The sequence below is a fragment of the Dromiciops gliroides genome, chromosome 2 (assembly GCF_019393635.1).
Source record: "Dromiciops gliroides isolate mDroGli1 chromosome 2, mDroGli1.pri, whole genome shotgun sequence".
In the NCBI taxonomy this organism is placed as follows: domain Eukaryota; kingdom Metazoa; phylum Chordata; class Mammalia; order Microbiotheria; family Microbiotheriidae; genus Dromiciops; species Dromiciops gliroides.
In genome coordinates, this window is record NC_057862.1 from 661,437,174 (window position 1) to 661,462,723 (window position 25,550).

At 38.8% G+C, this 25,550-nt stretch overlaps 1 protein-coding gene across 6 annotated transcripts in view; it reads left to right on the plus strand.

Moving 5' to 3' along the window:
• LOC122740207 (zinc finger protein 420-like) overlaps positions 1-24,154 on the plus strand; it is a 34,577-nt gene extending 10,423 nt beyond the window's left edge. For 5 of the 6 annotated variants that reach the window (XM_043982114.1, XM_043982116.1, XM_043982115.1 and 2 more), the window contains exons 4-6: positions 3,668-3,794; positions 4,335-4,433; positions 16,008-24,154. In XM_043982114.1, coding sequence (XP_043838049.1) covers positions 3,668-3,794; positions 4,335-4,433; positions 16,008-18,574 — 2,793 coding nt within the window. In that variant the 3' untranslated portion in view covers positions 18,575-24,154. Of the gene's footprint in view, positions 1-3,667; positions 3,795-4,053; positions 4,137-4,334; positions 4,434-16,007 lie in introns of those variants that run through there. The other variant, XM_043982120.1, reaches the window with a different exon arrangement.
• Positions 24,155-25,550: the final 1,396 nt, after the last annotated feature.

The window sequence follows — 25,550 nt, forward strand, 5'->3', positions numbered from 1 at the left end:
TATAATTTATTGGCGACCACTCATTAGATATTTTAGACAGACTAGCTAGAATTTTAGCCCTTAACATTAAAGAAATAAAGGACAAGTTGAACGATTGAAAGGACAATCATTGGGGCAGCTAGGTGGCGCAGTGGATAGAGCACTGGCCCTGGAGTCAGGAGTACCTGGGTTCAAATCCGGCCTCAGACACTTAACACTTACTAGCTGTGTGACCCTGGGCAAGTCACTTAACCCCAATTGCCTCACTAAAAAAAAAAAAAAGAAAAAAGAAAGGACAGTCATTGCTCATGGCTGGGCTGGATGCATGATAAACATGACCATATATGACAATGCGATAAAATAAGATGATGTTCTCTTTAAATCACCTCACAGAGCTTGTGCTGGTTCTAACCACACCAGGTTCATTTGAATAGAACAGAAGTTCTAAAACATGGAAGGAAATAATGCAAGCTATAGGAACATGGGAAATAGCCCATCCCCACTTAAATTACATTTTAGGGGGCAGTGAGGTGGCGAAGTAGATAAAGCACTGGCCCTGGATTCAGGAGGACCTGAGTCTAAATCTGGCCTCAGACACTTGACACTTACTAGCTCTGTGACTCTGGGCAAGTCACTTAATACTCACTGCCTCCCCCACCTCCCAATTTAAATTACACCTTAAAGCAATAGTTTACTTCTGAGTTCCCTCTTTAAATTGATTTTCCTATATGGCCAGGTAGTTTTGATAACTTTTTATAATGTTTTACAGTCTACCTCAGTTATCCTTTTTTATAAATTGTAAGTGGAATTAAAAAAAATCTTTTTTCAATTTTTATTTTGTATGTATACAGCTGCAAATGATTTTTGTGGATGTAGCTACTATCTTGCTATACCAATCTTAATTTTTTATTGAGAAGGTTGGATCTTCAGGGTTAATTTACATGCCGTGAATCTGATGTCACCATCCCACCACACAGCTAGTACGTATCAAGTGTATCCTACCAGTTTAAATGGCAGAGAATCTATGATTGGGAGAATTGCAGCATCTTGAATTGAGGACAGATTTGCATGTTAAAGATGGGAAATAGGTAAAAGAAAGGACTGTGACGTGGCCATCACCTTTTCCTGCAGAGAATCAGCAGTTGCAAAGCTGTCAGCCTAGAGAGGAGGGGGAAAAGCCCAGAAGCGACTTCAGCCATTACCAAATTAGTTTCCTTGCCATGCAGAGAAATGAGCCTGTTCAAATAGAAATAGGATGAAAAAAGGAGCTGGGTCAGTCATGAGCAAGAGAGAGGGATGGATAGACTGAATGCATAATGAGTACTGGCAGGATAATGGAGCCCTGGGAGAAGGTGTCCAGTATATGTAGGATTTATGGTGAGACCTAGGCAGGGATCATGATGAATGGCTCAAGAAGCCTGGCACTTAGTAGGTTGTTAATACAGTTGTTGATTGATCGATGATTGTGGACATTGGAGGAAGTACCCGCATTAATGGGATCACCAGCCTGTTGAAGTTGCTAGGGATGCTGTTGTGCCCTCTGTCCATGATATTCTGACCTCTTCATTTCCACTATTAGTCCTGCCATGTTGTGATTAGTAATGTTTTCAGGACTGGAAAGTAAGAGGGCTGATAAGGAGTTTATATTTAGAAATGTGAGGCATCAGGTTTGAGATGTCCAGTTCAGTCCACATTTATTAAGCACCCCTTTTGGTCCGTTCAGTGGCACAGAGGATAGAGCACTGGACTTGGAGTCAAGAAGACTTGTCTTCTTGAGTTCAAATCTGGCCTCAGGCACTTACTAGTTGTGTGACCTTGGGCGAGTCACTTCACCCTGTTTGCCTTAGTTTCCTCATCTATAAAATGAGCTGGAGAAGGAAATGGCAAAGCCCTCCAGTATCTCTGCCAAGAAAATCCCAGATGGGTTGACAGAGAGTCGCACACGACTGAATAAACATTATGGACAGGGAAGTGTGCTTGAAGAAGAGGCAGCAAGATAGCGATGTGAGCTCCAGGCTGTTGTTGCTGATTCAAGGGTGAAAGCAAAGGGGAAGCTAGGAGCCTTAGTATTACTTAGAGCATCATCATCAAAAGCATTTACTATGTCTTCAGTACTGTGCAAAGGACAGGGAATACAAATGGGAAAAGTTCGAGGGCCCCTGCTCTCCAGGAGCTCAGACTGTGAGGGAAGGATTTGTGAAAGCAGTTCATCTGCCCAGGGCACAGCCCAGACCCCTGAGGGCTGGCAGGGGATGAGGCCTGGGGCTCCCTGGTCTCACAAGGAGTAAAGTTGTCTCATCTCAGATAAGCCATAGCTGGTGGAAGACATGGGGAGGTAAGGGAGGAGACTGCCTGCCTGGGGTGGGGCGGGGGTGGTGGTCGTGGCTGCCATTCCTGCTATCTCTGGTGAGATTTCGGTTGGGGAGGGGTGCCCCTGGTGCTGGCCGCTAGTCACCTCCCCCACAACAAGGACGAAGGATGTGGATATAGACGCCTGCTAGGCCCATGTTTTGGGGGTGTCAGAGGTGGGAGGAGGCAGTGCTCACATTGAAGGTCATCTCTGCTTAGAGGATGGCACACCATTATATTGAAGGAATGGCTCACAAGAGGCTGAATTGGGAGTTAGTCAGGGGCAGGTCCAAGAAAGCCCAGCCTCTGTTCAGGGGAAAAGGTGGAGGAAGATTTCCCTCCTGAGACATTGGAAAGCCCAGTGGACACACGAGGTCAGTAGGGCCATGGGATTGATCCCTACCCTGGATGCCCACTAGTGGTATGAGCCCAGCAAACAGTGATCCGAAGGGATTGTTGGGAATACGGCTCTTCTAAGGACCTGCCTTACTGAGATACACAGGAAAGGATGGAGCAGATAGTGGCACACACACAGGAGTGGAATCCAGTTGGTGACACGGAAGCCGTGGATCAATATCAGTGGAAACAGAGACGAGTCATTATGATAGACCGCCTGACTAGAAGGTAGGGAGGAGAGCCTGGATAGCTTAGAGGCATGGGGGTGTCCCTTCGATAGAATACTCGCTGCCAGAAACAGCACCCCATCATTTCTTGATTTGCCTCAGTGGTTATTTCGTTCTTTAAGTCAGAAGAATCAACGTAGGGAAATTCTGTTCTGAATCTTAGTCTCCCCTGGATGGAAGAGCTGCTTGAGGGATTGGAAATGATAGAATTGCCCCAGTCAGTCATGCAGATTTTTACACCAAACATCAATGACCGTTGATTTTGGCTGAAAACAAAGGAAGAAACTTAGTAGGGCGCTGGGTTATCTTAGTGAATGGATCGAGTGATGAAAGGCGTTGTACCCTGTTAATCCATTTCTCAGTAAGCCTGCTCCAAAGGTTGCAGCCAGCAGTGGTGAGTGATTGATGGGCTATACCTAATTAGAAAATATTGATTTTGAAGCGTAACAAGCTCACATCCCTTGGGGCTCAGTACAGGAAGTGATTTATGTGTCTGACCTTGAGAACTCACATTAGTTATTTACAATATACAGAATCCGGAATGAAGTGAGGAGCCTAGTAAGAAGATTGTCAAGCAGTGCTTGCCACAGGGTATTCCAACCCCTTAAAACATTTTGAGAACTGCTCCCTTTTTTTTTCTGCCAGCCTCGGACCTCCCCCATGCTCCTTGTCAGAGATGGTCTCTGGGTGACTGTGCATGTCTTTGGATGTTTCAGAAATTGCTGACATTCCAAGACGTGGCTGTGGACTTCACCCGGGAGGAATGGGGGCTCTTGGAGCCAGCTCAGAAGGACCTGTTCAGGGACGTGATGCTGGAGAGCTATGAGAACTTTGTGTCTCTGGGTAAGGACAGCTCTTCTCTAATTGGTCATTCAGGCATCAGTGTGTTCTTACATCCTCACTTCCTTAAGGTTTGGGGTGGTCTGGAGGGCTTTGCTTTTGCTTGCGGTGTTGTCACCCGTGCACCTTCTTTGGAAAAATTCCAGAATCCTTGGATGATAAGGGGCAGTGCTTCTATGCCTCATCCCCTTTGGGAGGTCTCTGGCTTGTCCTGGATAATCAGCAGTCTGACTGTGTTGCTTCTGGTAGGAGAACTTCCCTCCCATCCATGTATCCAGGCCAAAGCCCCAAGGTGCTTGGAGACAGAAGATGTGCCTGCCCTCTTAGTAGAGAGTGTGAAAATGGGTGGGTTTTCTTTGAACCTAAATCAAGCCCTTTCAGCCCACTTCCCTCTCTCCCACTCCATAGGACCACAAAGCAGAGGAAGTAGCCTTCCAAGGTCCTTCTGGTTACACCATCTATTTCTTAAAGGGAAAGAGGCCGAGGTTGACTTGAGATGGTTTTCTCTCCTCAGCACTTTTCCAATTATTTCCCCATGAGCAGGGCTTCCAGATTCCAAAGAAGATGTGATCTCCCAGTTGGAGAAGACAGAAGAACCAGGGCCCCCTGAAGGAGAAGAAGTCCCAGGAAACACTTACACAGGTGAGTAAAACCCAGAAGGATGGACAGGATACCGAGCCCCCGCCCAGCCGCCCAGTAGGGGCAGAAGGCCCCTGGAGGAGGTGGCCAATGGCCCTTTTGAGCTATTTCTCATGGTCCCCTCTTTCACTTGAAGAAACCCTGGTGTCTCTGTCCTCATTCCCTCCGGTCTTAGAGCTTTTTTTTTTGCTGAAGGGACCCTGCCTTCCCTCTGGCTTGAGCCCCATCATGTCTTGTTCCTTCACAGGATTCTTTTCTCTCCTATCCTTCCTCGTTCCCTTGTCAGAGATGCCTTTCTTTCTGCTCTCAGGTATACATAAGTTTGTTTAAGAAACAAACCTTTGTTTGTTTCTCGTGCTTATTTTGCCTGTCTGCAGTTAATCTCTGTCCACTGTCAAAACCTGCAAATACAGACAGTTCTCACTTTGACTCAACACAGGCAAATTCTGTTCTGAATTTTAGTCTCAGCAATAGGGTAGAGCTTATTGTGAGGTTGGAAATGAAAGAATTGCCTGATCTCCATTGCCCCAGTCAGTAATGTCAATGTCCCCACCAAAAATTAACGAGTGGAGCTCAGCCCTGGACTTTTGCTCTTTGAGCTAGTGCTGACTCTCTTCCTGCTACCCAGATTCAAGGGTTTGTTCCTAAATCTTGATTGTCTTTCACCCGTTTGCAGTATCTCATAATTCTTGGTTCGCATTGCTGATGTATTTTGGAACATTGAAGAGAGGATTTTTCAGTTGGGTGCAGATTTTCACTTGAAGTTTTCTGGGACCCCTTCCTCAGATTTGGTGATTTGGCGATAGTCCCTCTGTCTTAGAAAAGAATTAGACGTGCTAGAACATATTCAGAGGGGTGAGGAGGATGGGGGGAAGGAGGGAGGCGTGGCAGACGGGCCTGAGGAAGAGAATAGTTTGGAGGGGGTGTGATGGCTGTCCCCAAGCCAAACATCATCTGGAAGGAGAGCTGCTCACTTTGTGAAGGAAGAACGAGGCAGTTGTGATGTAAGGGAAAGTGTCAGCTGTCTGCAGGTGCATGGTGGTAGTTTCTTCCTCAGTAGAGGCCTTGAGGCAGAAGCAGGATGGGCGCTCATCCTCAGTGTCACGGACGAGGCGTAGGCTTGATGCAAAGAGCACATCCCAACCACTGGCCTGTAAAAGTAAAATGGGCTGATTCCAGAGGCAATGAGTCCCCTCTTCACCTCTCCCTTCCCCACTTTCCCCTGCCCCTGGCTCCTTGTCTTAGCAGAGATTCTTAGCCAGCCTGGCCTTGGGCTAGAAGGCCTTTTAGATGCTCTCTGACTCAGACTGTGACCCTCTGCTTCCCCTCCTTGGTATCTCCCTGTATGAGTGCTTCTACCTCTTGAATTATTCATCTCTGTGTTTTGTGGGGGTTTTTTTGGTTTTTGTTTTTTTGCAGAGCAATGAGGGTTAAGTGACTTGCCCAGGGTCACACAGCTAGTAAGTGTCAAGTGTCTGAGGCCAGATTTGAACTTAGGTCCTCCTGAATCCAGGGCTCTCCCCATCATTCTTAAAGAAATATAGTAACAGGCTGATAATCCTTCATCTGCATTATTGCCCTTCAGGCATTTAAATATGGTCGTCATGTAGCTCCTTTGTCGTTTTCTGAAATCTCAAGTCCACAGCTCCTTTAACATAACTGTATTTGGCATGATTCTGAGCCACCTTGCCCTGCTGGCTGCCTGCTTTCTTGTCGGTATTCTCTCCCTTACTGATTTTCTCCCTAAAATGTCTCCAGAATTAAACCTGGCATCCTAGGTTTAGGGGGCATTCCCAGAGCAGCAAGCCTCCTTGTTCTGCAGGCCACATCTCTGCAGGTGGCCTGTTGTTGGGATTGTCATTGTGCACTTTTACAGTGCTCGGAACCTCCCGTCTTTTTGTCCAACGAACTCCAATTTGTACTTGAAAGCTAATCTTTTAAGACTCTGTCATTTCAACCTTGTCAGTTGAATCCAACATTCTAGCCTGGCAAGGGTTTTTCTTTTGATCCTGACTGTCATGTGATGTGTAGAGTCTCTCTTCTACCTTTGTGTCATCTGCAGCTGTGATAAACATCCCATCTGTCCCTTCAAGTTAGCCATTCTTAAATAGCCCAGGGCCACTGACGGATCCTGGGGGCGTTCCACCAGAACAGTAGTCTCTAGACTTTTAAAATTGTACACCAACCATTCTAAGGAAAAACATTTTTGAACACATTCCCCCAAATGTATGTGTAATTACTTATATATAAACTATATACATGTACTACTCTACTAGCATGTCACGTGTATTATAAAGCATACATGAAAACCAATATTAAAAAGGATTAAAAATGAATATTTTAAACAATTTTATTAATAATGTTTTAGCAATAAGAGGATTATTCTTGAATATGGCTCATTTATATTGAAAAGCTTATTTTGAAGTACTTTATTATAAAGCTAATTGAAGGTTTGATTCTAAGTTCAGCTGTCATAGTTGAAAAAGATTCTTTCTCACTGGTAGAAAAGGAATTCCTATTCAAAGTAATTACAAAATTCATAGAATATTTGGGAGTCATAGATACATTACCAAACGCTCCTTAAAGAAAGAAAGAAGAACTTACCCCCCTTTTTTTTTTTTTTTGCGGGGCAATGGGGGTTAAGTGACTTGCCCAGGGTCACACAGCTAGTAAGTGTCAAGTGTCTGAGGCCGGATTTGAACTCAGGTACTCCTGAATCCAGGGCCGGTGCTTTATCCACTGCGCCACCTAGCTGCCCCCAGAAAGAACAACTTAAATAGAGGAATAGTTCAGTGGTCATGGCTGGGCTAGATCAATATAATGAAAATACTTCCCTAAAGCTAATTTGTATACTTAGGGCTATACCAATCAGACTACCCAAAAAAGTAGTTTGCATAGCTCAACAAAATAGCAACTTTTATTTAGAGTGAAAAAATCTAGAATTTTTAGGGAAATAATAAAGGAAGACAGATTAGAACTTCCAGGCCTCAAGTATAAAGCAGAAAATCATCAAAATCATTTGATCTTTTAAAAAATAGGAAGAACAAAGATCAATGAAAATGATTAGTTAAGGAAGACTCAGAAATAATGGAACTACACCCAGTGTTCAGTAGATCTCTAAAGTAAATTACCTGGTAAAGAACTCTGTAGCTGATAAGAACTGCTAGGAAAACTGGAAAGCAGTCTGGCAGAAATTAGATTGAGAGCAATAACTTAAACCATTGTACAATCAGTTCAGAATGGATCTATGACCTGAATATTAAAGATCATAACATAAAAAAATTTAGAAGAGAAGGCACATTCTCACCCATGGGTGGGGGATGAATTCTCAATCAAACAAAGGTGGCTCACACAGGAATGCTGATAATTTTTGTGTATGTATTATCAATCCTGCAACTTTGCTAAATGTATTATTTCAGTCAGCTTTTTTATGAACTCTCTAGGGTTTTCTAAATAAATTATATCATCTGTGAAAAGTGATAATTTCGTTTCCTGAAGTAGCCAGATGGGCTCAGTGGATAGAGTAATGGACCTGGATTCTGGAAGATCTGAGTTCATATTTAACTTCAGACACTTATTAACTTTGTGACCCTGGGCAAGTCACTTAACTTTTGTATGCCTCAGTTTCCTCAACTGTAAAATGGAGATAATGATGGCACCTACCTCCCAGGGTTATTGTAAGGATCAAATGAGATAAATATTCAAAAAGTGCTTAGCACAGTGCCTGGCATGTAGTAGGCACTTAATCTTTTTCCTTCTTTCATTCCTTCCTTTTCTTCTTTCCTCTCTTTTCTGTCTTTCTCCCTTCCTGCCTCCCTTTCTCTCTTTTCTTATGCTTGTTTGCTCAATTTTTCCTTCTTCTAGCTAAGGACTATGTTAAATAGTATTGGTGATAATGGGTATCTTTGCTTAACAAAACAAGGGATAGAGAAAATAGATCATTTTCATTACATGAAATTAAAAAACTTTTGAAGGAACAAAATTAATGCAACTAAGATAAGGGAAGTGATTGGGAAAAAAAATCTTTGTATCAGGTATCTCTAATAAAAGACTGGTATCCAAGATATATAGACTACTAACAAATAAAAAAGACCAAAAGCTATTTTCCATTGGATAAATGGTCAAAGGATATGGACAAATATTTCTCAAAATAATTTCAGACTTTTATCAAGTGTATAATATATTCTAAATCATTAATAATTTGAGAAATGGAGATAATACTCTGAAATTTCATCCCATCTACAGGAAGTTGACCAAGATGACAAAGGACAGGCATAGTCAGTGTTGGAAGGGTTGTGCAAAGTCAGGCACACTGGTGCCTTGTTGATGGAGCTATGAATTAGTTCAACGCTTTTGGAAAGCAATTTAGAATTTTGCAGAAAAGATGACTAAAATTTCAGTACCTTTTGACCCAGAGATTCCATTATTTACCCTAAGATATCATCAACAAAAAGAAAGGGTCCATCTCCACCAAAATATTTACGGAAGTACTTTTTATGGTAGCAAGAAATTGGAAGCAAATTAGATGGCCATTGATTGGGGAGTGAATAAACAAAAAATGGTGCATGAATAAAATAAATGCTGTGCTTTCTAATGAGCATGATGAATACAGAGAAATATGGAATCACTATATGAACTGATGCAAAAATGAAGTCAGCAGAGCCAGGAAAACAAGATACACAGTGACCACAACAGTCTATATGGAAAGAGGAGGCACCACAAAACAATTAAAATATTGAAATAGAAGGTTGCAAAAATCATAAAGACAAAGAAGATAATGGAGAAGAAACTGCTCCCAGCTCCTTGCAAAGGTGAGGATCCATGGCTGTGGATCACTGCATATAAAATAAAATTATTTCAATTTATTGATTGGTTTTGCTGAATTTTTTCTGTATTTCCTCTTTTAAAAAAAGATCTTTGTTACAGCCTTCTGGGAGGGGTGAAGGGGAGGAATACAGGAATCAATGTAAGAAATGTAAAACAGAAAGATAAATAGGTCCAAATATAAAATTGCATCATTGACCACACTTCATCTTGATGCTCATTTTTTAGTCCTATTCAGTTATTCAAAGGTTTTTTTTTAAAAATTAATATAATTTATTAGCCAGAAGTTGGCTAATAATTTCCATCTAACTTTTCAAAATTATTCAGAAGTTACATTATCATGTTTTAGCAGTAGATTCAGGACCTACTAAGACTCCTAATTTAGACAAGTTTTTTACAGTATGTAGATATGAAAATTTTATAGGCCTTATAAGTATAAAAAAAGAAAGAGAAAATTATACCAAATTCAGACATGTCAGAAAAGTGTCACATTGTATGCAGTATCCCACACTCCTAGTCTCCCACTTCTGCGAAAGAGCTGGGGTAGGTGTCTTTTCAAGTCTCTCATTTGGGGCACACTTGGTCATTATAATTTCATACCATTGAATTCTGGTTATTTGGCTGTTACTATTCTTTCCATTTACATCGTCATTCTGAATATTGTTTTTGTAGTTCTGCTTCAATTTGTATCAGTTCACGAGTCTTCCTATACTTCCTTGTATTCATTATTTCTTATAGCACAGTAGTACTCCATTACATTCGTCAATAAGTAAATACGCATTTATTATCTGCTGTTGGACTAAGCAGTGAGGATAAAAAGGGGCAGAAATAGCCCCTGTCCCAGAGGAGCTTACATTCTGATGGTGGAGACAACGTGTAAATAATTATATAAATCATATACATGTAAGATGTGTGCAGAGTGGATATGCGGTCAGCTCAGAGGAGAGGGGCTCCAAGGAGGTCATACTTAAGCTGAGTCATGAGGGAAGCCGGGCAGAGGGCAAGGGGCATTCCCAGATGGCATGGACGAGGAAGTGCCGCTAAGTCAGTGTAACTGGCCAGGAGAATGTGTGGAGCAGAGCCAAGTATGAGAGCGGAAAGGCAGGGAGGGACCAGGTTGTGAAGGGCTGTCCGTGCCAAACATGACTTTATATTGGACCCTGGAGGTAATGTGGACCTACCGGAGCTCTTTGGGCAATAGAGTGAGATCTGTGTGAGCAGAGGATACGTCAGAGTAAGGAGGGGCTTAGGAAACTGGAAATAGTCCAGGTGAGAGGGGATGAGGGGCATGTGAGTGCAAAGAAGGGTACAAGGACGGAGATTTGGCCATGGATTGGATACATGGGTTGGTGAGAGGAGATAAAGATGACACAGAGATCGAATACCTAGGTGACTGGGAGGCTGGTGGTGTCCTTGACACAAGTAGGGAAGTTCAGAAGAAAGAAAGGGTTTGTTTCTTGTTTGTTTTATTTGTTTGTTTAATTTTTTTTGGAAGGGAGAGGAGAGTTCTGTTTCCAAAGTGTTGAGTTCGCAATTCCTACTGGAGTAATGTCAAATGCAAATAGGAATGGGGACCACTGATCCATAATAAGGATCCTGGTGGACTGTATATTGATTTAGTTTTACAATGTAATGTTATCTTTGTCTTACCGTGTTTTTCTATATTTTGTTAACTATTTCCCAATTACATTTTAGTCTGGTTCAGGCTTATGTCCTACAGGACATCCAGTTTGAGATGCCTGAATGACAGTCGGTGATGTTTAACTACTGCTCAGGAGAGAAATAAAGGCTGGATATATAAATTGGGGTGTCATCTGCATAGAGATAGTGATTCAACCCTTAATTAGCTGATGAGATTTCTAAGTAAGGTAGTTGGGGAGAAAAAAAAGATGGTCCGTGACAGAGCCTTGGGTGATATATGAGATTAATAGTGTGCCGTTCATGAAAAACTAGCATAGGAGACTGGGAAGGAGCTGTTGGACAAATAGGAGCAGGACCAGGAAAGAGCAGTAATACAGAGAAGAAAGTACATACAGTCAATTCTCCTAACATTTGACGTGTGTCCCCATTCTTCAAAATCATGCATTAAAAACCACAGGGCTCATGGGGAAAATAGGGTTAGGGACGCAACATTCAAAAAAATCATCAGTGATACATTAAAAAATAGAAATCTAACAAAAAATGATAGCAAAGTTTTACACACGTTAAATGGTTAAGAAATAGATAAATGCCACAACTAATAGCGACTGTCCTCATTCAGCCTCAGGCTACTGCTTGGTCTGGGGCTGGAGAGTGAGCTGAAGAGAAGAGCCTCTGTGGGGTAGGGATCTTGGCTGTGGTGGGAGCTGTGTAGGGGAAAGTTTGGGGGCTGACCCCAGCTCCTGCTGCACCAGAAGATCTAGAATGAATATTGCACTTTGAAAAAGACCTGATGTTTGTGCAAGTGGCTTGGAATTACTTAGAAGTGGTGTAGTTTTCTGCCTTCTGGATCTTTCTTGCAGAAGAAATTGTGTTTAAACCAACTTGAAATTGGCCTATGTTTAAAATGTTTATTAATACCTCACTTGTTAGGGGAAAATTATCTTTTTGAAACAAGTGTCAAAATAGAACTGACTTATGAGAAAATGCTCATTGTATCAAACACGGGAGAGAGGTCAAGAAGGGTGTCTCGCATCCGGCAGTGGAGTGATCACTGGTGACTTTGGAGAGGGCAGTTCTAGTGGAACGATGAGGTGGACAGCCTGATTGCAAAGGGTTTGGAAGGGAAGTGGAGGCACAGAGAGTAGACAGCTTTTCTGAAGGAGCATAGCCAAAAAGGGAATGATAAGGAGAGGACTCTTACTTGGCAGGGATAGTAGGATTAAATGAGGGGCTTTTAAGTTTGGAGAAGAAATGAGGGAGTTTGTAGGGATCAGGGAGAGAGACAGAGAGATAGCCCAACATTGAAGATAAGAGAAAGAATGGCTAAGATAGGGTATGTAACACCTGATCATTTGACATAGATACTGAGTGAGGACACTCATGTCAATATGTATATATTTTTAAATAGGCATTAGAATTTCAGAGGGGTTGGAATGTAGGAGGAGGCATTTGTGTTGGCAAAAGAGCACCATCTACCTCTTCATACAAAGTCAGAGTAAAGGAGCAGATTGTCAATGTACCACAATGTGTTTATTCACTAGTTGATTAACATCTACTTTGTTTCCACTTCTTTGCTATGACAAAAAGTGGTATAAAAATGCTGCTGTTAATACTTTGATGTATATAGAGCCTGAATTTGGTCAATGATCTCTTGGAAGAAATACCTAGGAGTGGAAGATCTGGGTCAAAGTGGATAGACATTTTAGTCATTTCTTTTGCATAATACTCAATTCACAGATTCACCAAACATTCCATTAGTGTGCCTGCTTTTCCATAATCCATGGCATATTGATTTCTCATCTTTTCTCATCTTTGCCAGTTTTCTAAGTGAAAGCCTAGGATTTAAAAAAATTCAATAATCTTACTAATGATTTGGAATATTTATATGATTGTTTACAATTTGCAGTTATTTTTGAGAAAAACATTTTCATGTATTTAAATAATTTATCCATTGGGGATTGACTTTTAGTAAAATATTCCCATTAGTTGTGTATGTATCTTGGATATCAGTCCCTTATTATAGAGACATTTGATTCAAAGTTCACCTCCCTGCCCCACCCCCCCCACCACAGCCATAGACCACTTCCCTTCTTATCCTAGTTATGTTAATTTTGTTCCTTCCATAGCTTTTTGATTTTATGTAATCTATTTCATCTTTTGTAATTATTTATAAATCGACTGATTAAGAATTCTCCTTTACTGTCAGCTATAGAAACTTTGTGATGTGCTTCTCTTAATTTTTTATTCTGTGATCTTTAATCAGAGCATGTATCTAATTTGAATTGATTATGGAATATGGTGTAAGCTATTGTTCTAAACCTGATTTTTGCCAAACTACTTTCTTGTCTTCAAAGTGAGTCATAATTCCTAAGTAATTTATGTATTGAACACTATGTTATTAAGCTCCATTATTTGCAGCCATCCTTATCTATTCTGTTAAATTTATATCCTTTTCCATTTTTTTTTTTTGGTTTGTTTGTTTTGGTGGGGCAGTTGGGGTTAAGTGACTTGCCCAGGGTCACACAGCTAGTAAGTGTCAAGTGTCTGAGGCTGGATTTGAACTCAGGTCCTCCTGAATCCAGGGCCAGGGCTCTATCCACTGCGCCACCTAGCTGTTCCTCCTTTTCCATTTTTTAACCAGTATGAAATGCTTTTTTATTGCTTCCTTACAGTACAGTTTTACATCAAGAAGTGCTATTCTTTCTTTGTTTCTACCTTCTTTCATTATTTTCCTTGAAGTTCTAGATCTTTTTTTCCCTACAAATGAATTTTATAATTTTGTTTAGATCTGTAAAGTACATTGATATTTTAATACAGCACTAAATTTGTAAATTAACTTTGGTAGTATTGCCAGTTTCATTATATATATTGGCTTTCTAATTGTCGGAGGCACACTCAGTTCATTAATCTTCCCTGTTAATCTATATTTCACAGTGTTGACATTTTCTAATTTTTTTGAGTGGCTACTTGTCAGATTTAATTTTTAATATTTACTTCATAATGTGGCCCTTGAAGAGCCTTTTCAAGGAGTAGAGGTGTTACCTAATTAATTTCCTTATGGGTCACTTCTATTCACATTAATATATTGTTTTTTACTAACAGTATCTTTACAGAAATCTATTTCGAAGACATTTGTCTATTTTGTGAATTTAGTAAAACCTTGATCATTTAATCTATAAATTAATTTCAATTGTACATGCATCAACCGTAGTATGCCAAATTATACTGATATCAAATAAATGAATGAGAGTACTCTTCCCAGGATACCTCAACACCTGTATGTAACACATATCGTTTGACATAGACCCTGAGTTAGGACAATAATATCAACATACATATTGAATATAAATAGAAGTTTTAATATTTCCCTCCTCAGAGCTGGCATGGTGTAATAGATAAAAACACTTGGTTCTGACTCAGGAAACCTAGGTTCAAGTTCTACTCCAGACATATACTAGCTCTAGATCCCTAGGTAAGGATAGCACCCTCTCAGTGGTCTTGGATGCTTTCTAAGACTACAAGGTGCAGAGAAAGACTTGCATTGATTGTTAAATGGTGGTGGTGGTGGGGTTCATCAGAGAGTTCTTTATACCAGTGAAACCGCAGGTTCAATCCCAAACTTATTACCAGAGTGGATTATCTTGAACAGCTCTTGGGGTGAGGACACCACATTTTGGAGACCACTGCATCAGGAAGACTTTAATGACTACTCTTAGGTTTTGGTCATTTGATGACTTCTACATCCACCTTACTGTGCTCTTGTCAATCTTGGCCATAGAGATAACATGAAAGACTTCATCTTATGCTTTGGAAGAAAATCCAGGCAAGTTATAAACAGTGTTTCCCTGAATTGTTTTTACTTTGGCCCAAACATAATTTCAACCATGTAGATTACTCCCCAAGAAACAATTTTTTTTACCAGTGCAGATTGGTAACTGCCATAACATATAATTTTGGAAAGTTGCTTAGGGCATTGAAACTAGGTCATTCTAATTCTGAGACAACAATTTTATCCACTGTACCTCTCACAGGTCTAATACTGTCAGAAAGGCAATTAAGTTAAATCTTCCAAAATTTGTTCTTGATTAAACCAAGGTCAGTTTTTGTTTTCACATGTTTCTTTTCCAGATTTTAAATAACTCTGCCTTTAATAAAACATCTTAGAATTTCAGCAGGAATTGAAGGAAATCTTATTGGTTTATAATTTGTAATTCTATTCTTACATTTTTTGGGGGGAAAATTATATTTGACCTGAGAAGTCAAGTTTATCTCTTTGTAGCAGGTTCTTTTGTTCCCTTGCTTATAACTAATTCTGTATTTATTAGTATATAAACACCTGAGTCCAAGATTTCTGTCACCAGGTCTTTGGGGGTTCATTAAATCTATGGTCAGGATCCTACATTATAATATTTGAATCTATTCCAGAAATAGAAAGACAGTTCTATTTCTACCTTCATAACCAGATTTCTTTTTCCAAAATCTATTTTTCCCTTTTACTCCCCTGTCTTTTATTATCAAGACAGATAAAAATACCACCTTTATTTCTAGAGATTTTGAAGTTTTGCCTAGGACTTTATGATTCCTCATGATGCTGTCTAGGATCCTACTGGAAATACCATTAGTCTCTTCATGAATCACCAGGATTAGGTAGGAATCATCAAGTTTTGACCAGCCTTGTAAGTGTGTCACTTTTCAGATTCATGCCCTGGAAGTCAATAGATATCACCATGTTTAATATTCATGATAAATATCCAACTCTGTACCCTTCAAGAGGAAGTCTGCACTAACATTTTATGTCTGTTCTTTTTTGGACCTTTAGTGGATGGTATCCAGTTATCACCTATTAATCACTCAACATCATGGTTATTTGGGGTATAAGGAACTATAACAATATCATAGATCATAACTCCATTATTTTGAAAGAGCCTTGTATCTTGCTTATTTCCCATGGCCAAGAGTCTTTCTTCCCTTTCTCTCCTGTCTTCTCATTCTTCTACATTCTAACAAGGATACTCAGTTTTTCCAACATTCTTTTCTTTATTTTCACCTTGAAGCCTTTCCATTTTGCTTTCATCATAGAGCATTGAATATTGACACCTTTTTTCCCCCCAGATTTTCTTCATGAATATAATGTATTTGGAAGACTTCATACTGAAGAGAAACCACTTGAATTTAATGAATGTGGGAAAGCCTTCATCAGTAAAAATGATCTAGGCCAAGATCAAAAAATACATACTGGAGGTACACCCTGTAGCTGTAATGACTGTGGAAAAGTCTTCGGTCAGAATCAACACCTTAAAATACATACAATATTTCTTACTGCTAAGAATCCTTTTGAATATAGTGAATGTGGGGAAGCTTACCTAGCTGAACATCAAAGAATTCATACTGAAGATAAACCATATAAATGTAATTTATGTGTGAAAGTCTTCAGCAGTAAATACTACTTAGGGCAACATGAGAAAAATCATACTGGAGATATACTCTATAGATGTAATGAATTTGGAAAAGCCTTTAGGAAGAGAGGAAACCTATATGAACAGAAAAGAGCTCACTATGGTGAGAAACCCTACTTAATTAATAAATATGGGAGAGCCTTCACACAGCAGGGAAGCCTAAAAATCCATGAGGTAATTCATAATGGAAAGAAGTCCTTTGAATGTAATGAATGTGGGAAAGGCTTTAAGCACCGATCAGTTCTTTTGAGACATCAGACGAGTCATACTGGAGAGAAACCATATATATGTAATGAGTGTGGGAAAGCCTTCAGTCAAAAGGGAAATCTTAAAATGCATAAGATAATTCATTCTAGAAATAAGCCTTTTGAATGTATGGAATGTGGGAAAGGCTTCAGGAATAGCTTTTCCCTTTTACAGCATGAGAGAGTTCATACAGGAGAGAAACCCTTTGACTGTAATGAATGTGGGAAAGCTTTCAGCCAGAAGGCAAACCTTAATTCACATAAGAGAATTCATACTGGAGAGAAACCCTATGTATGTAATGAATGTGGAAAAGCATTCAGCCAAAAGGCCAGCCTTAATTCACATAAGAGAATTCATACTGGAGTGAAACCATATTCATGTAATGAATGTGGAAAGACCTTTAGTCAAAAGGGAAATCTGAAAATGCACATGATAACTCATACTCAAAAGAAGCCCTTTGAATGTATCGAATGTGGGAACAGCTTCAGAAATACTTTTCACCTTTTGCAACATGAGAGAATGCATATTGGACAGAAACCCTTTGAATGCAATGAATGTGGGAAAGGCTTCAGACACATCTCAGTGCTTTTGAGGCATTATAGAAGTCACACTGGAGAGAAACCCTATGAGTGTAATGAGTGTGGAAAAGCCTTCAGCCAAAAGGGAAACCTTAAAATGCATAAGATAATTCATACTAGAAAGAAGCCCTTTGAATGTATGGAGTGCGGGAAGGGTTTCAGGAATAGCTTTTCCCTTTCACAACATGAGAGAATTCATACAGGAGAAAAACCTTATGTGTGTAATGAATGTGGGAAGGCCTTCAGCCAAAAGACAAACCTTAATTCACATAAAAGAATTCATACTGGAGAAAAAGCATATTCATGTGATGAATGTGGGAAAGCATTTGGAAATAGCTTTTATCTTTTACAACATGAGCGAATTCATACTGGAGAGAAACCCTTTGAATGTATTGAATGTGGAAAAGGTTTCAGGTATATCTCAATCCTTTTGAGACATCAGAGAACTCATACTGGAGAGAAACCTTATGAATGTAATGAATGTGGGAAAGCTTTCAGCCAAAAGGGAAACCTTAAAATGCATAAGATAATTCATTCTAAAAAGAAGCCCTTTGAATGTAATGAATGTGGGAAAGGCTTTAGGAATAGCTTTTCCCTTTTACAACATGAGAGAATTCATACTGGAGAGAAACCTTATGAATGTAATGAATGTGGAAAAACCTTCAGGCAAAAGACAAACCTTAATTCACATAAGAGAATTCATACTGGAGAGAAACCCTATGTATGTAATGAATGTGGAAAAGCATTCAGCCAAAAGGCCAGCCTTAATTCACATAAGAGAATTCATACTGGAGTGAAACCATATTCATGTAATGAATGTGGGAAGGCCTTCAGCCAAAAGGCAAGCCTTAATTCACATAAGAGAATGCATGCTGGAGTGAAACCATATTCATGTAGTGTTTGTGGCAAAGGCTTCAGTCATAACTTTTACCTTTTACAACATGAGAGAATTCATAGTGGAGAGAAACCCTTTGAATGTAATGAATGTGGGAAACGCTTCAGACACATCTCGGTCCTTTTGAGACATCAGAGAAGCCATACTGGAGAGAAACCCTATGAATGCAGTGAGTGTGGGAAAGCCTTCAGCCAAAAGGGAAACCTTAAAATGCATAAGATTATTCATTCTAGAAAGAAGCCCTTTGAATGTAATGAATGTGGGAAAGGCTTCAGGAATAGCTTTTCCCTTTTACAGCATGAGAGAATTCATACTGGAGAAAAACCATTTGAATGTAATGAATGTGGGAAAGCTTTCAGCCAAAAGACAAACCTTAATTCACATAAGAGAGTTCATACTGGAGAAAAACCCTATAAATGTACCCATTGTGGGAAAGCCTTTAGCCAAAAGGGAAGCCTTAATAAGCATCACAAAACTTGTAGGGGAGAAAAACACTTTGAATAAAATGAAGGGGCACTAGCCTATAATCAGAGCTTAAACAATTATAATTCAGTACATATAGACCCTTTGAATATAGTGAATTTGAGAAAGCCTGACATAATTCATTAGAAGCATGGGATTCATAATAGGTATAAACCCTGTGATTCAAATGAATGGGAAAACTTTCAGCTGGAAGGGAAAGCATTACACATTAGAAAACTCATTCAAGAAATCTTTTTCATGTAATGAGTGGGATTTTTAAAAATGGTATATAAACTTAAAAAAAAACCATGAGACTATTAATGCTGGACAAAACATGCAAATGTACAGAATGTAGAAAAAGATTTCATGAGAAAATAAAAACATTGCATATCAGAAAATTCATACTGAAGGCAAGGACATAGTGTAACGAAAGTGAGCAAACTTTCAAAAAGTAGAGAGGATCACAAGAGACTTCATACTGAGAGAGAAATTCTTTGGATGTAATTAAAACCTTTAGGTGAAGCCAAACCTTTGTTATACAAATCACTATGGTGGATAATTTAAAAAAACAAACAAACACTTGGGAAAGCCTTCATCTAGAGGAAACAACCCACACAACATCAGCTAATTCATACTGGTGAGAATCTCCATAGATGTAATGAATAATAGATCATGCCTCATCCCAGATGTCATGCTGGAATTTAACTGCACAATTACATAATGGAGGGGAAAGCTTCAGAAAATTCTAGTCATAGAATTTCAGAGTTGGAAGGGATTTTAGAAGCCATCAAGTTCAATCTTTATTTGAAACAAAACTGCCTTTACAACATTGCAGATTACCTGGAATTTCCTTTGAGATTTTTAAAAAGGGAAAACTTTTTGTCTCCCAAGGAAGCTAACTCTATTTTTGGATGGGGCTAATTTTTAATATTTTTTTTCTTTGAAAAAAACTAAATTTACCTGCCTCCACACACACTTTCCCCCCCTAATTTTTTGGCAGCTTCTCCCTATTTCTCCTAGTTTCACCCACAGCCAAGGAGAGCAAGCTTAATCTCCACTGAAAACACGACAGATATTTGAAGATAGTTATTGTGTCATTCCTCTTCCACCACAGCTGAGGTTTTCTCTTCAGGTGAAACATCTTTAGTTCTTCTGCTTGTGCTTATGAGTTGGCTATTAAGTCCCTTCACTTTCCTGGTTTCCCTTTGCTGCACATTCTTCAGATAACACTAAAATGTGGCACCTAGAATGTAAATGAATAAACATTAGCCATATGGCAAACATTATGCTAAATGCTGGAGATACAAATGCAAAAATGAGCCAGCCCCTGCCTTGAAGGAGCTTACATTCTAATTGGTTGAAACCATGCAGCTTAGGGGAATGTTTACCCAGGAAAATTATTTTAAACTGGGAAATCACAGTTGGGGTGGGGGTGGGGGTGGTGAATGGTACCATAGAGAAATTGACATGCTTTTTTAAAGTAACAATAACAGCATTACTTTAATTTTCAGCATAGTTCCTGAGCTGGAAAACCAAGCAGTAGGGATTATGGGGGCAAGGGAATGCGGTGGCAGTGAAGGTGGCAAGATTACTGTTGCGGAATATGAAATGTGATCAATGTCAGCAAAATATAGGGAGCTATATGATGCACTTACAATTCAGATGAGCTTGGGCCTCAGGGTGAGAAATCCAGAGATGAAAGATATATTTCAGATCAGATGACTGTTTTAGATCAGGGGTTCTTAGCTTTTTAAAATTATATAGACCCCATGGCAATCTGGTGAAACCTATGGACCCCTTCTCTGGATAATGCTTTTAAATGCATAAAATAAAAGACTTAGGCTTATAAAGAAAACATTACATTGAAATCCAATTGTTAAAACATTGCATGCATGTTCCCAGACTCCCTGAAATCTTTTTGTGGTCTCTAAGTTAAGAATCTTTGCCCTAAATTTGCTCTGGACAGAATTAATAACATGGTAGTATCAGGGCAGGTAGGTGGCACAGTGGATAAAGCACCAGCCCTGGATTCAGGAGGACCTGAGTTCAAATTTGGCCTCAGACACTTGACACTAGCTGTGTGACCCTGGGCAAGTCACTTAACTCATTGTCCCACCAAAAAACAACAATAATAATAATATGGCAATATCTCCTTCATTTTGACAATTATACTTCTCATGCAGTATAGGATTAAATTAGCTTTCTGGGCAATTCTTTCATGATGCTTGACTCCTTCTGACTTCGATCCAAATTTCCAGATATTTTTCAAATCAACTACACTCTAGCTGTTACTAGCTGACTAGGGTGGTCCAAAGTGTTAGTCATCTTTCCTGGTTTTTGATAACATTGTCTTCTAAGCCATTAACAGAACTCATATAGCACAGGATTCAGCACAGATCCCTGAGCCACTTCATTAGCTAGCTCTCAAATTGCCATTAAAAAAGTATCATCAGATAAAATCATAATTTATTTCTGAAGAGGTCATGTGAGATTTTGTTCCCAACTACAATAATGTCTGTTTCCTTGAGAAACTTCCTGTTATAGTACAATGTGATCCACATATCAGACAGAGGTTCTGTACTTAACAGCCCACAAATTTAAGCCGGTGGTATATAGGCAGTCTTTTGGTACTCTTTCTTCATGGTCTCTTAGATCATCCAGGTAGACAAGCACCTCCCATTAGTTCATAACACCAATTACTTTTTGTATGAGCTGCAGAAAAGTAGCAGGGTGTTTTGGGCAGCCTTTTTTTTGTTTGTTTGTTTGTGAGCCAGTGCCTTATTTTGACTGCTGTGATTCACCTGACAGTTTTGAGGCACTACTGATGTATGAAAATTTACCTTTAGCTGTGAGGCTAATGGATGGATCAAGGCAGCAACATTATTTTAATTATTATTATTATTGTTATTATTATTAGTCTCATCATTCATTTTCTTAGTATTACCACTTTTCGACTGTATACTTAAATGGCAAAGTGCAACCCCTATTTTGGGAGACTTCCTAAATAGAAGAATCTTTTGCATTAGCTAAGATTTATTTTAATTTTTTTTCCTTATATGTTAAGAATTGATCATTTTCATTTTGAGAGATTTAAGAACTCTGATTGATACAGTGAGCAACCAGAACTCCAGAGGACTGATAAGGGAGTGTGTTATCTACCTCCTGCAAGGAGGGATGGATGCAAGCTGCCCAGTGAGACAGGCATACATTTTTGGACATGGCCAATTTGTAGATTTGCTTTACTTGACTATGATTATTGGTTATAAGGATTGGTTTTTTTCTTTTTTTGTATTGGGGGAGAGGGAATTTGCAAAGGAGAGAAAGAAGAGGCTCATTGCAGTATGTTTTTTTTTTTAATTCTTAGAAGGAAAATGAAGGATATTCAGAAGAAGAGAGATAAGCAAAATAGCTTTGAAAGTAACATGTTGAATTTCCTGTGTATTTTTTTTAAAGCAAGCTGTGTATAATAGACACTCACATTTTCACATATCCTATTCTGCTGTTCTACTTTGTATATGGAAATATTCAATTTCTTTTTGGCATCCATTAACTTTAGAGTAAAATTTTTTTTAAAAGAATGTAAGCTACTTGAGGGCCAACATATTTCATTTTGGTTGTATCCCTAGCCCTCCACAGAACAAGTGATTATTCAATTCTTCTTGTAGCTTTCTTTAAAAAAATACTATTTTTCTTGGAAATGTAGTCATTTGCAGTTTCATACAGTTGCGTGGTAAAAGTTTAAGTAGGTCTCTTCCCCTCTTAAAGGTTTTGCACCTGTGCTCTTAAGAATAACATCATCAAGGTCATTTTCAGGCTTTATTTAGATCCAAAATGAGGAATTTGCCCATCCTGAGGTAACTTCCAGCTTCCAATGCCAGCTACTGTATGTTATCTTTAAATTAATTATGGCTATCAGCCCATAAGAGGTGTCCTTCCCCTTTTACCAGTGAGTACCTTCATTTGTGCCAACTAGAGGTCTTTAATATGGACTAAGGACAAGCGCTTCAGAAACTGCTTGAGTTGAGGGAAAAAATGTCCTTCAACTCAAACATACGAACCCTGGCCGGTTCATCTTAAGTGGTTAAGAACAGCCAAAGAGCAGCAGGATTTACTGGTACAAAAGGACATTTTGCAACCTCCCAGCCAAATGACAATACTAGTGTTTGTGTCAGCATGGAAGAGACTGGAAGAACACACTGAATCCAACAATGAACAGTTACTATCTTTTCAATTGAAGTCTACCTTTTGTCATAGAAGTCCTGAATGAGACTTGGTGGGTTGAATCCCAGCTGTCATTATTTTGACTGGCAGTCCATTTCTTATTCTGCTGGATTTTGTTAATGTACAGAAAAGCTGAAAGTTTTTGTGATTTTAAGTCCTGCTTTTTGACTGAAGTTGTTTGAATTTTATGTTGAATTTCTTGTCTTTAAGTAATATCATCTACAAATAGTTACATTTTGTTTCCTCTTTGAATGTGCTTTTCCTAATTTCTTTTTCTTGTCTCTTTGTTATAGCTTAGCATTTCTGTAACTATTAAAAATAGTCTAACAATTTGCCTCTCATTGATCATAAAATCCCCTAGTGTTTCTCTGTCACAAATGATGTTAACTCTAAGTTTTATACTAGATAAAGAAAGATCCACTTATTGTTGGGTTTATTTAGTGTTCTAATGTGATGGTGTTGTATTTTAATCAAGAGCTTTTTCTGTATTGATATAATCTTGATTTTTTTGTTATTAATGTGGCAAATGCAGTGACCAATCATGACTTCAGAAGACAGATGATGAAGTAAGTTGTGTTAGGAGGCTACTGGAAGCTGTCCTAAACACAGGCAATATTAGAGTGGCATAAATGACTGACCTCACACAATGTTTATAGAATGGATTTATTTTATAAGGATATAATTGTCGAGCACAGGCCAGTGATATGTTCTGATCTGATTCTGGTGAATTCTGGTCTCTTGTTTTCTCCCTTTTTTTTTTTCCCCATGGAAATGAGCTGTGGTTGGGTGTGTCCAAAGGGCCACCAGGTACTATGTCATAAGCACAATGCCTCCTGTCCGGTTTGAGTCAAAGAAACCTTTGTGGATTTGCTTCCTTTGTGGCAGAGGACTGCCCAGAAGTTTTCCTACTCCCAATGTAACTTGAGTTTTGAGCTGAATCATACTCTAGTGATTTCCCCTATGCCATCTGTGCCCCAGGGCCTTGTGAAACCCAGATTATGTGGCAGGACTGACCATTGCCTAGCGCATTTTGCTCTCTCTCTGCACCTCTTATCAGAATGCTACTGGAATAGAAATGTGGAATGAGAGATTTTCAGGCATGGCCAATGCATTGATTTTGTTTTTTGTTTGGCTATATTTATTGTTACACAGAAAGGATGATTATGGTACCTTAGTGGGTAGTGACAGATACAAAATTAAAATGAAAGAAAAGAATATCAACAAAACATAAAAATACAAGAAAGGAAGCAAGTTCAGAAAATAACACATGACAATTTTATAACTACCTTGTTGAATTTAGTACATTTTTTTTCTAAACAAGACCACAGCTTCATATACAATCCTCTTTTTTTCATTTTTTCATGTTAAATATTTGAGGAACACACACACACACACACACACACACACACACACACACACACACACACTCCCCTGAATTCCAGTCCCACATGGCAATTGGCTATTGGAATTTTTTTCTTTTTATTTCTTGGCAACGCTCTTTAACACTCTTTTTCCAATTCCTTCCCTCCTCCCACTCCTCCCCCAGTCTCCATTGAAAAGAAAAAAGAAACAAAAACGTTTGTAACGTGCAGAGTTAAGCAAGCTCCCTCACTGACCATTTCTAAACAATGTATGTCTGATTTTGTAACTTGAATCCATCGTGTCTCTAACAGAGGTGGGTGTGATGCTTTGTCCTTGTTCCTCTGGAATTGTGGTTTGTCATTGCATTGATCAGAGTTTTTAAGTCTTTTAGAATTGTCTTTACAATGTTGTGGTTGTATAAATTGTTCTCCTGGTTCTGTTTACTCTTATCAATTTGTACTTCCCTGAGAAATCATCCCTTTAATTTCTTACAGTACAATGATCCATTACATTCATATATTGTAATTTGTTCACCTGTTCTTTGGTTGATGGACATGCCTTTAATTTCCATTTCTTTGCCACTACAAAAGAGCTACTATATATATTTTTGTACATATGGGACTTTTCCCTCTTTGATTTCTTTAGGGTATTGGCTTAGTAGTGGTAGGAATGAGTTGAAGAGCATGCACAATTTTAAAAAAAAGGTTTTATTTTTATTTTTATTTTTTTCTCAGTGGAGTTGGGGAGCTAGGAATAGGATTTTCCTCCAACCCCACAAAAAGAGGGTCATTGAAACATGTTTAAAATGCACAGAAGAAAATAGAAGGAAAGCCAGAAGAATTATAAACTCTGAAAGGACGATGTTGAATTTATTATGTACGTAAATGAAAAGGAAGTTGTATGTAGTCAAGATTCAGTCTTATGTATAACTCTCTGTTTTTTGTTCACTGAAGTGCTCATTTTAGTTGATTTAGTTTTTGAAGTTCAGAATAAAAATAAATGCAGGAAAAATGTTTTGCAGAGTTTAATAACTTGAGAGCAGTTCCAAATTGCTTTCTATGGTCAGACAAATTCAAAACTCCATGAACAAAGAATCAGTATGCCTATTTTCATGTAGCTACTCCAACAACTGCTGGGGTTTTGGGGGTTATTTTTTGCCAGTCTGATGGACATAAGGTATAACCAGAGTTGTTTTAAATTGTATTTCTCTATTAATAATTTGAAGCATTTATATGGTTATTGATAGCTTAGATTTCTTTGAAAACTGCCTGGTCATATCTTTTGACCATTTATCTAGTGGGGAATGGTTTTTGTTCTTATTAAATTTGAAGCAGTTGTAAGGAATCTTGGATATGTGATCTTTATTAGAGAAATTTCAAAAATTTTCCATCTAATTTTAACTGCATTGCTTTTATTTATGTAAAAATGATTTTTT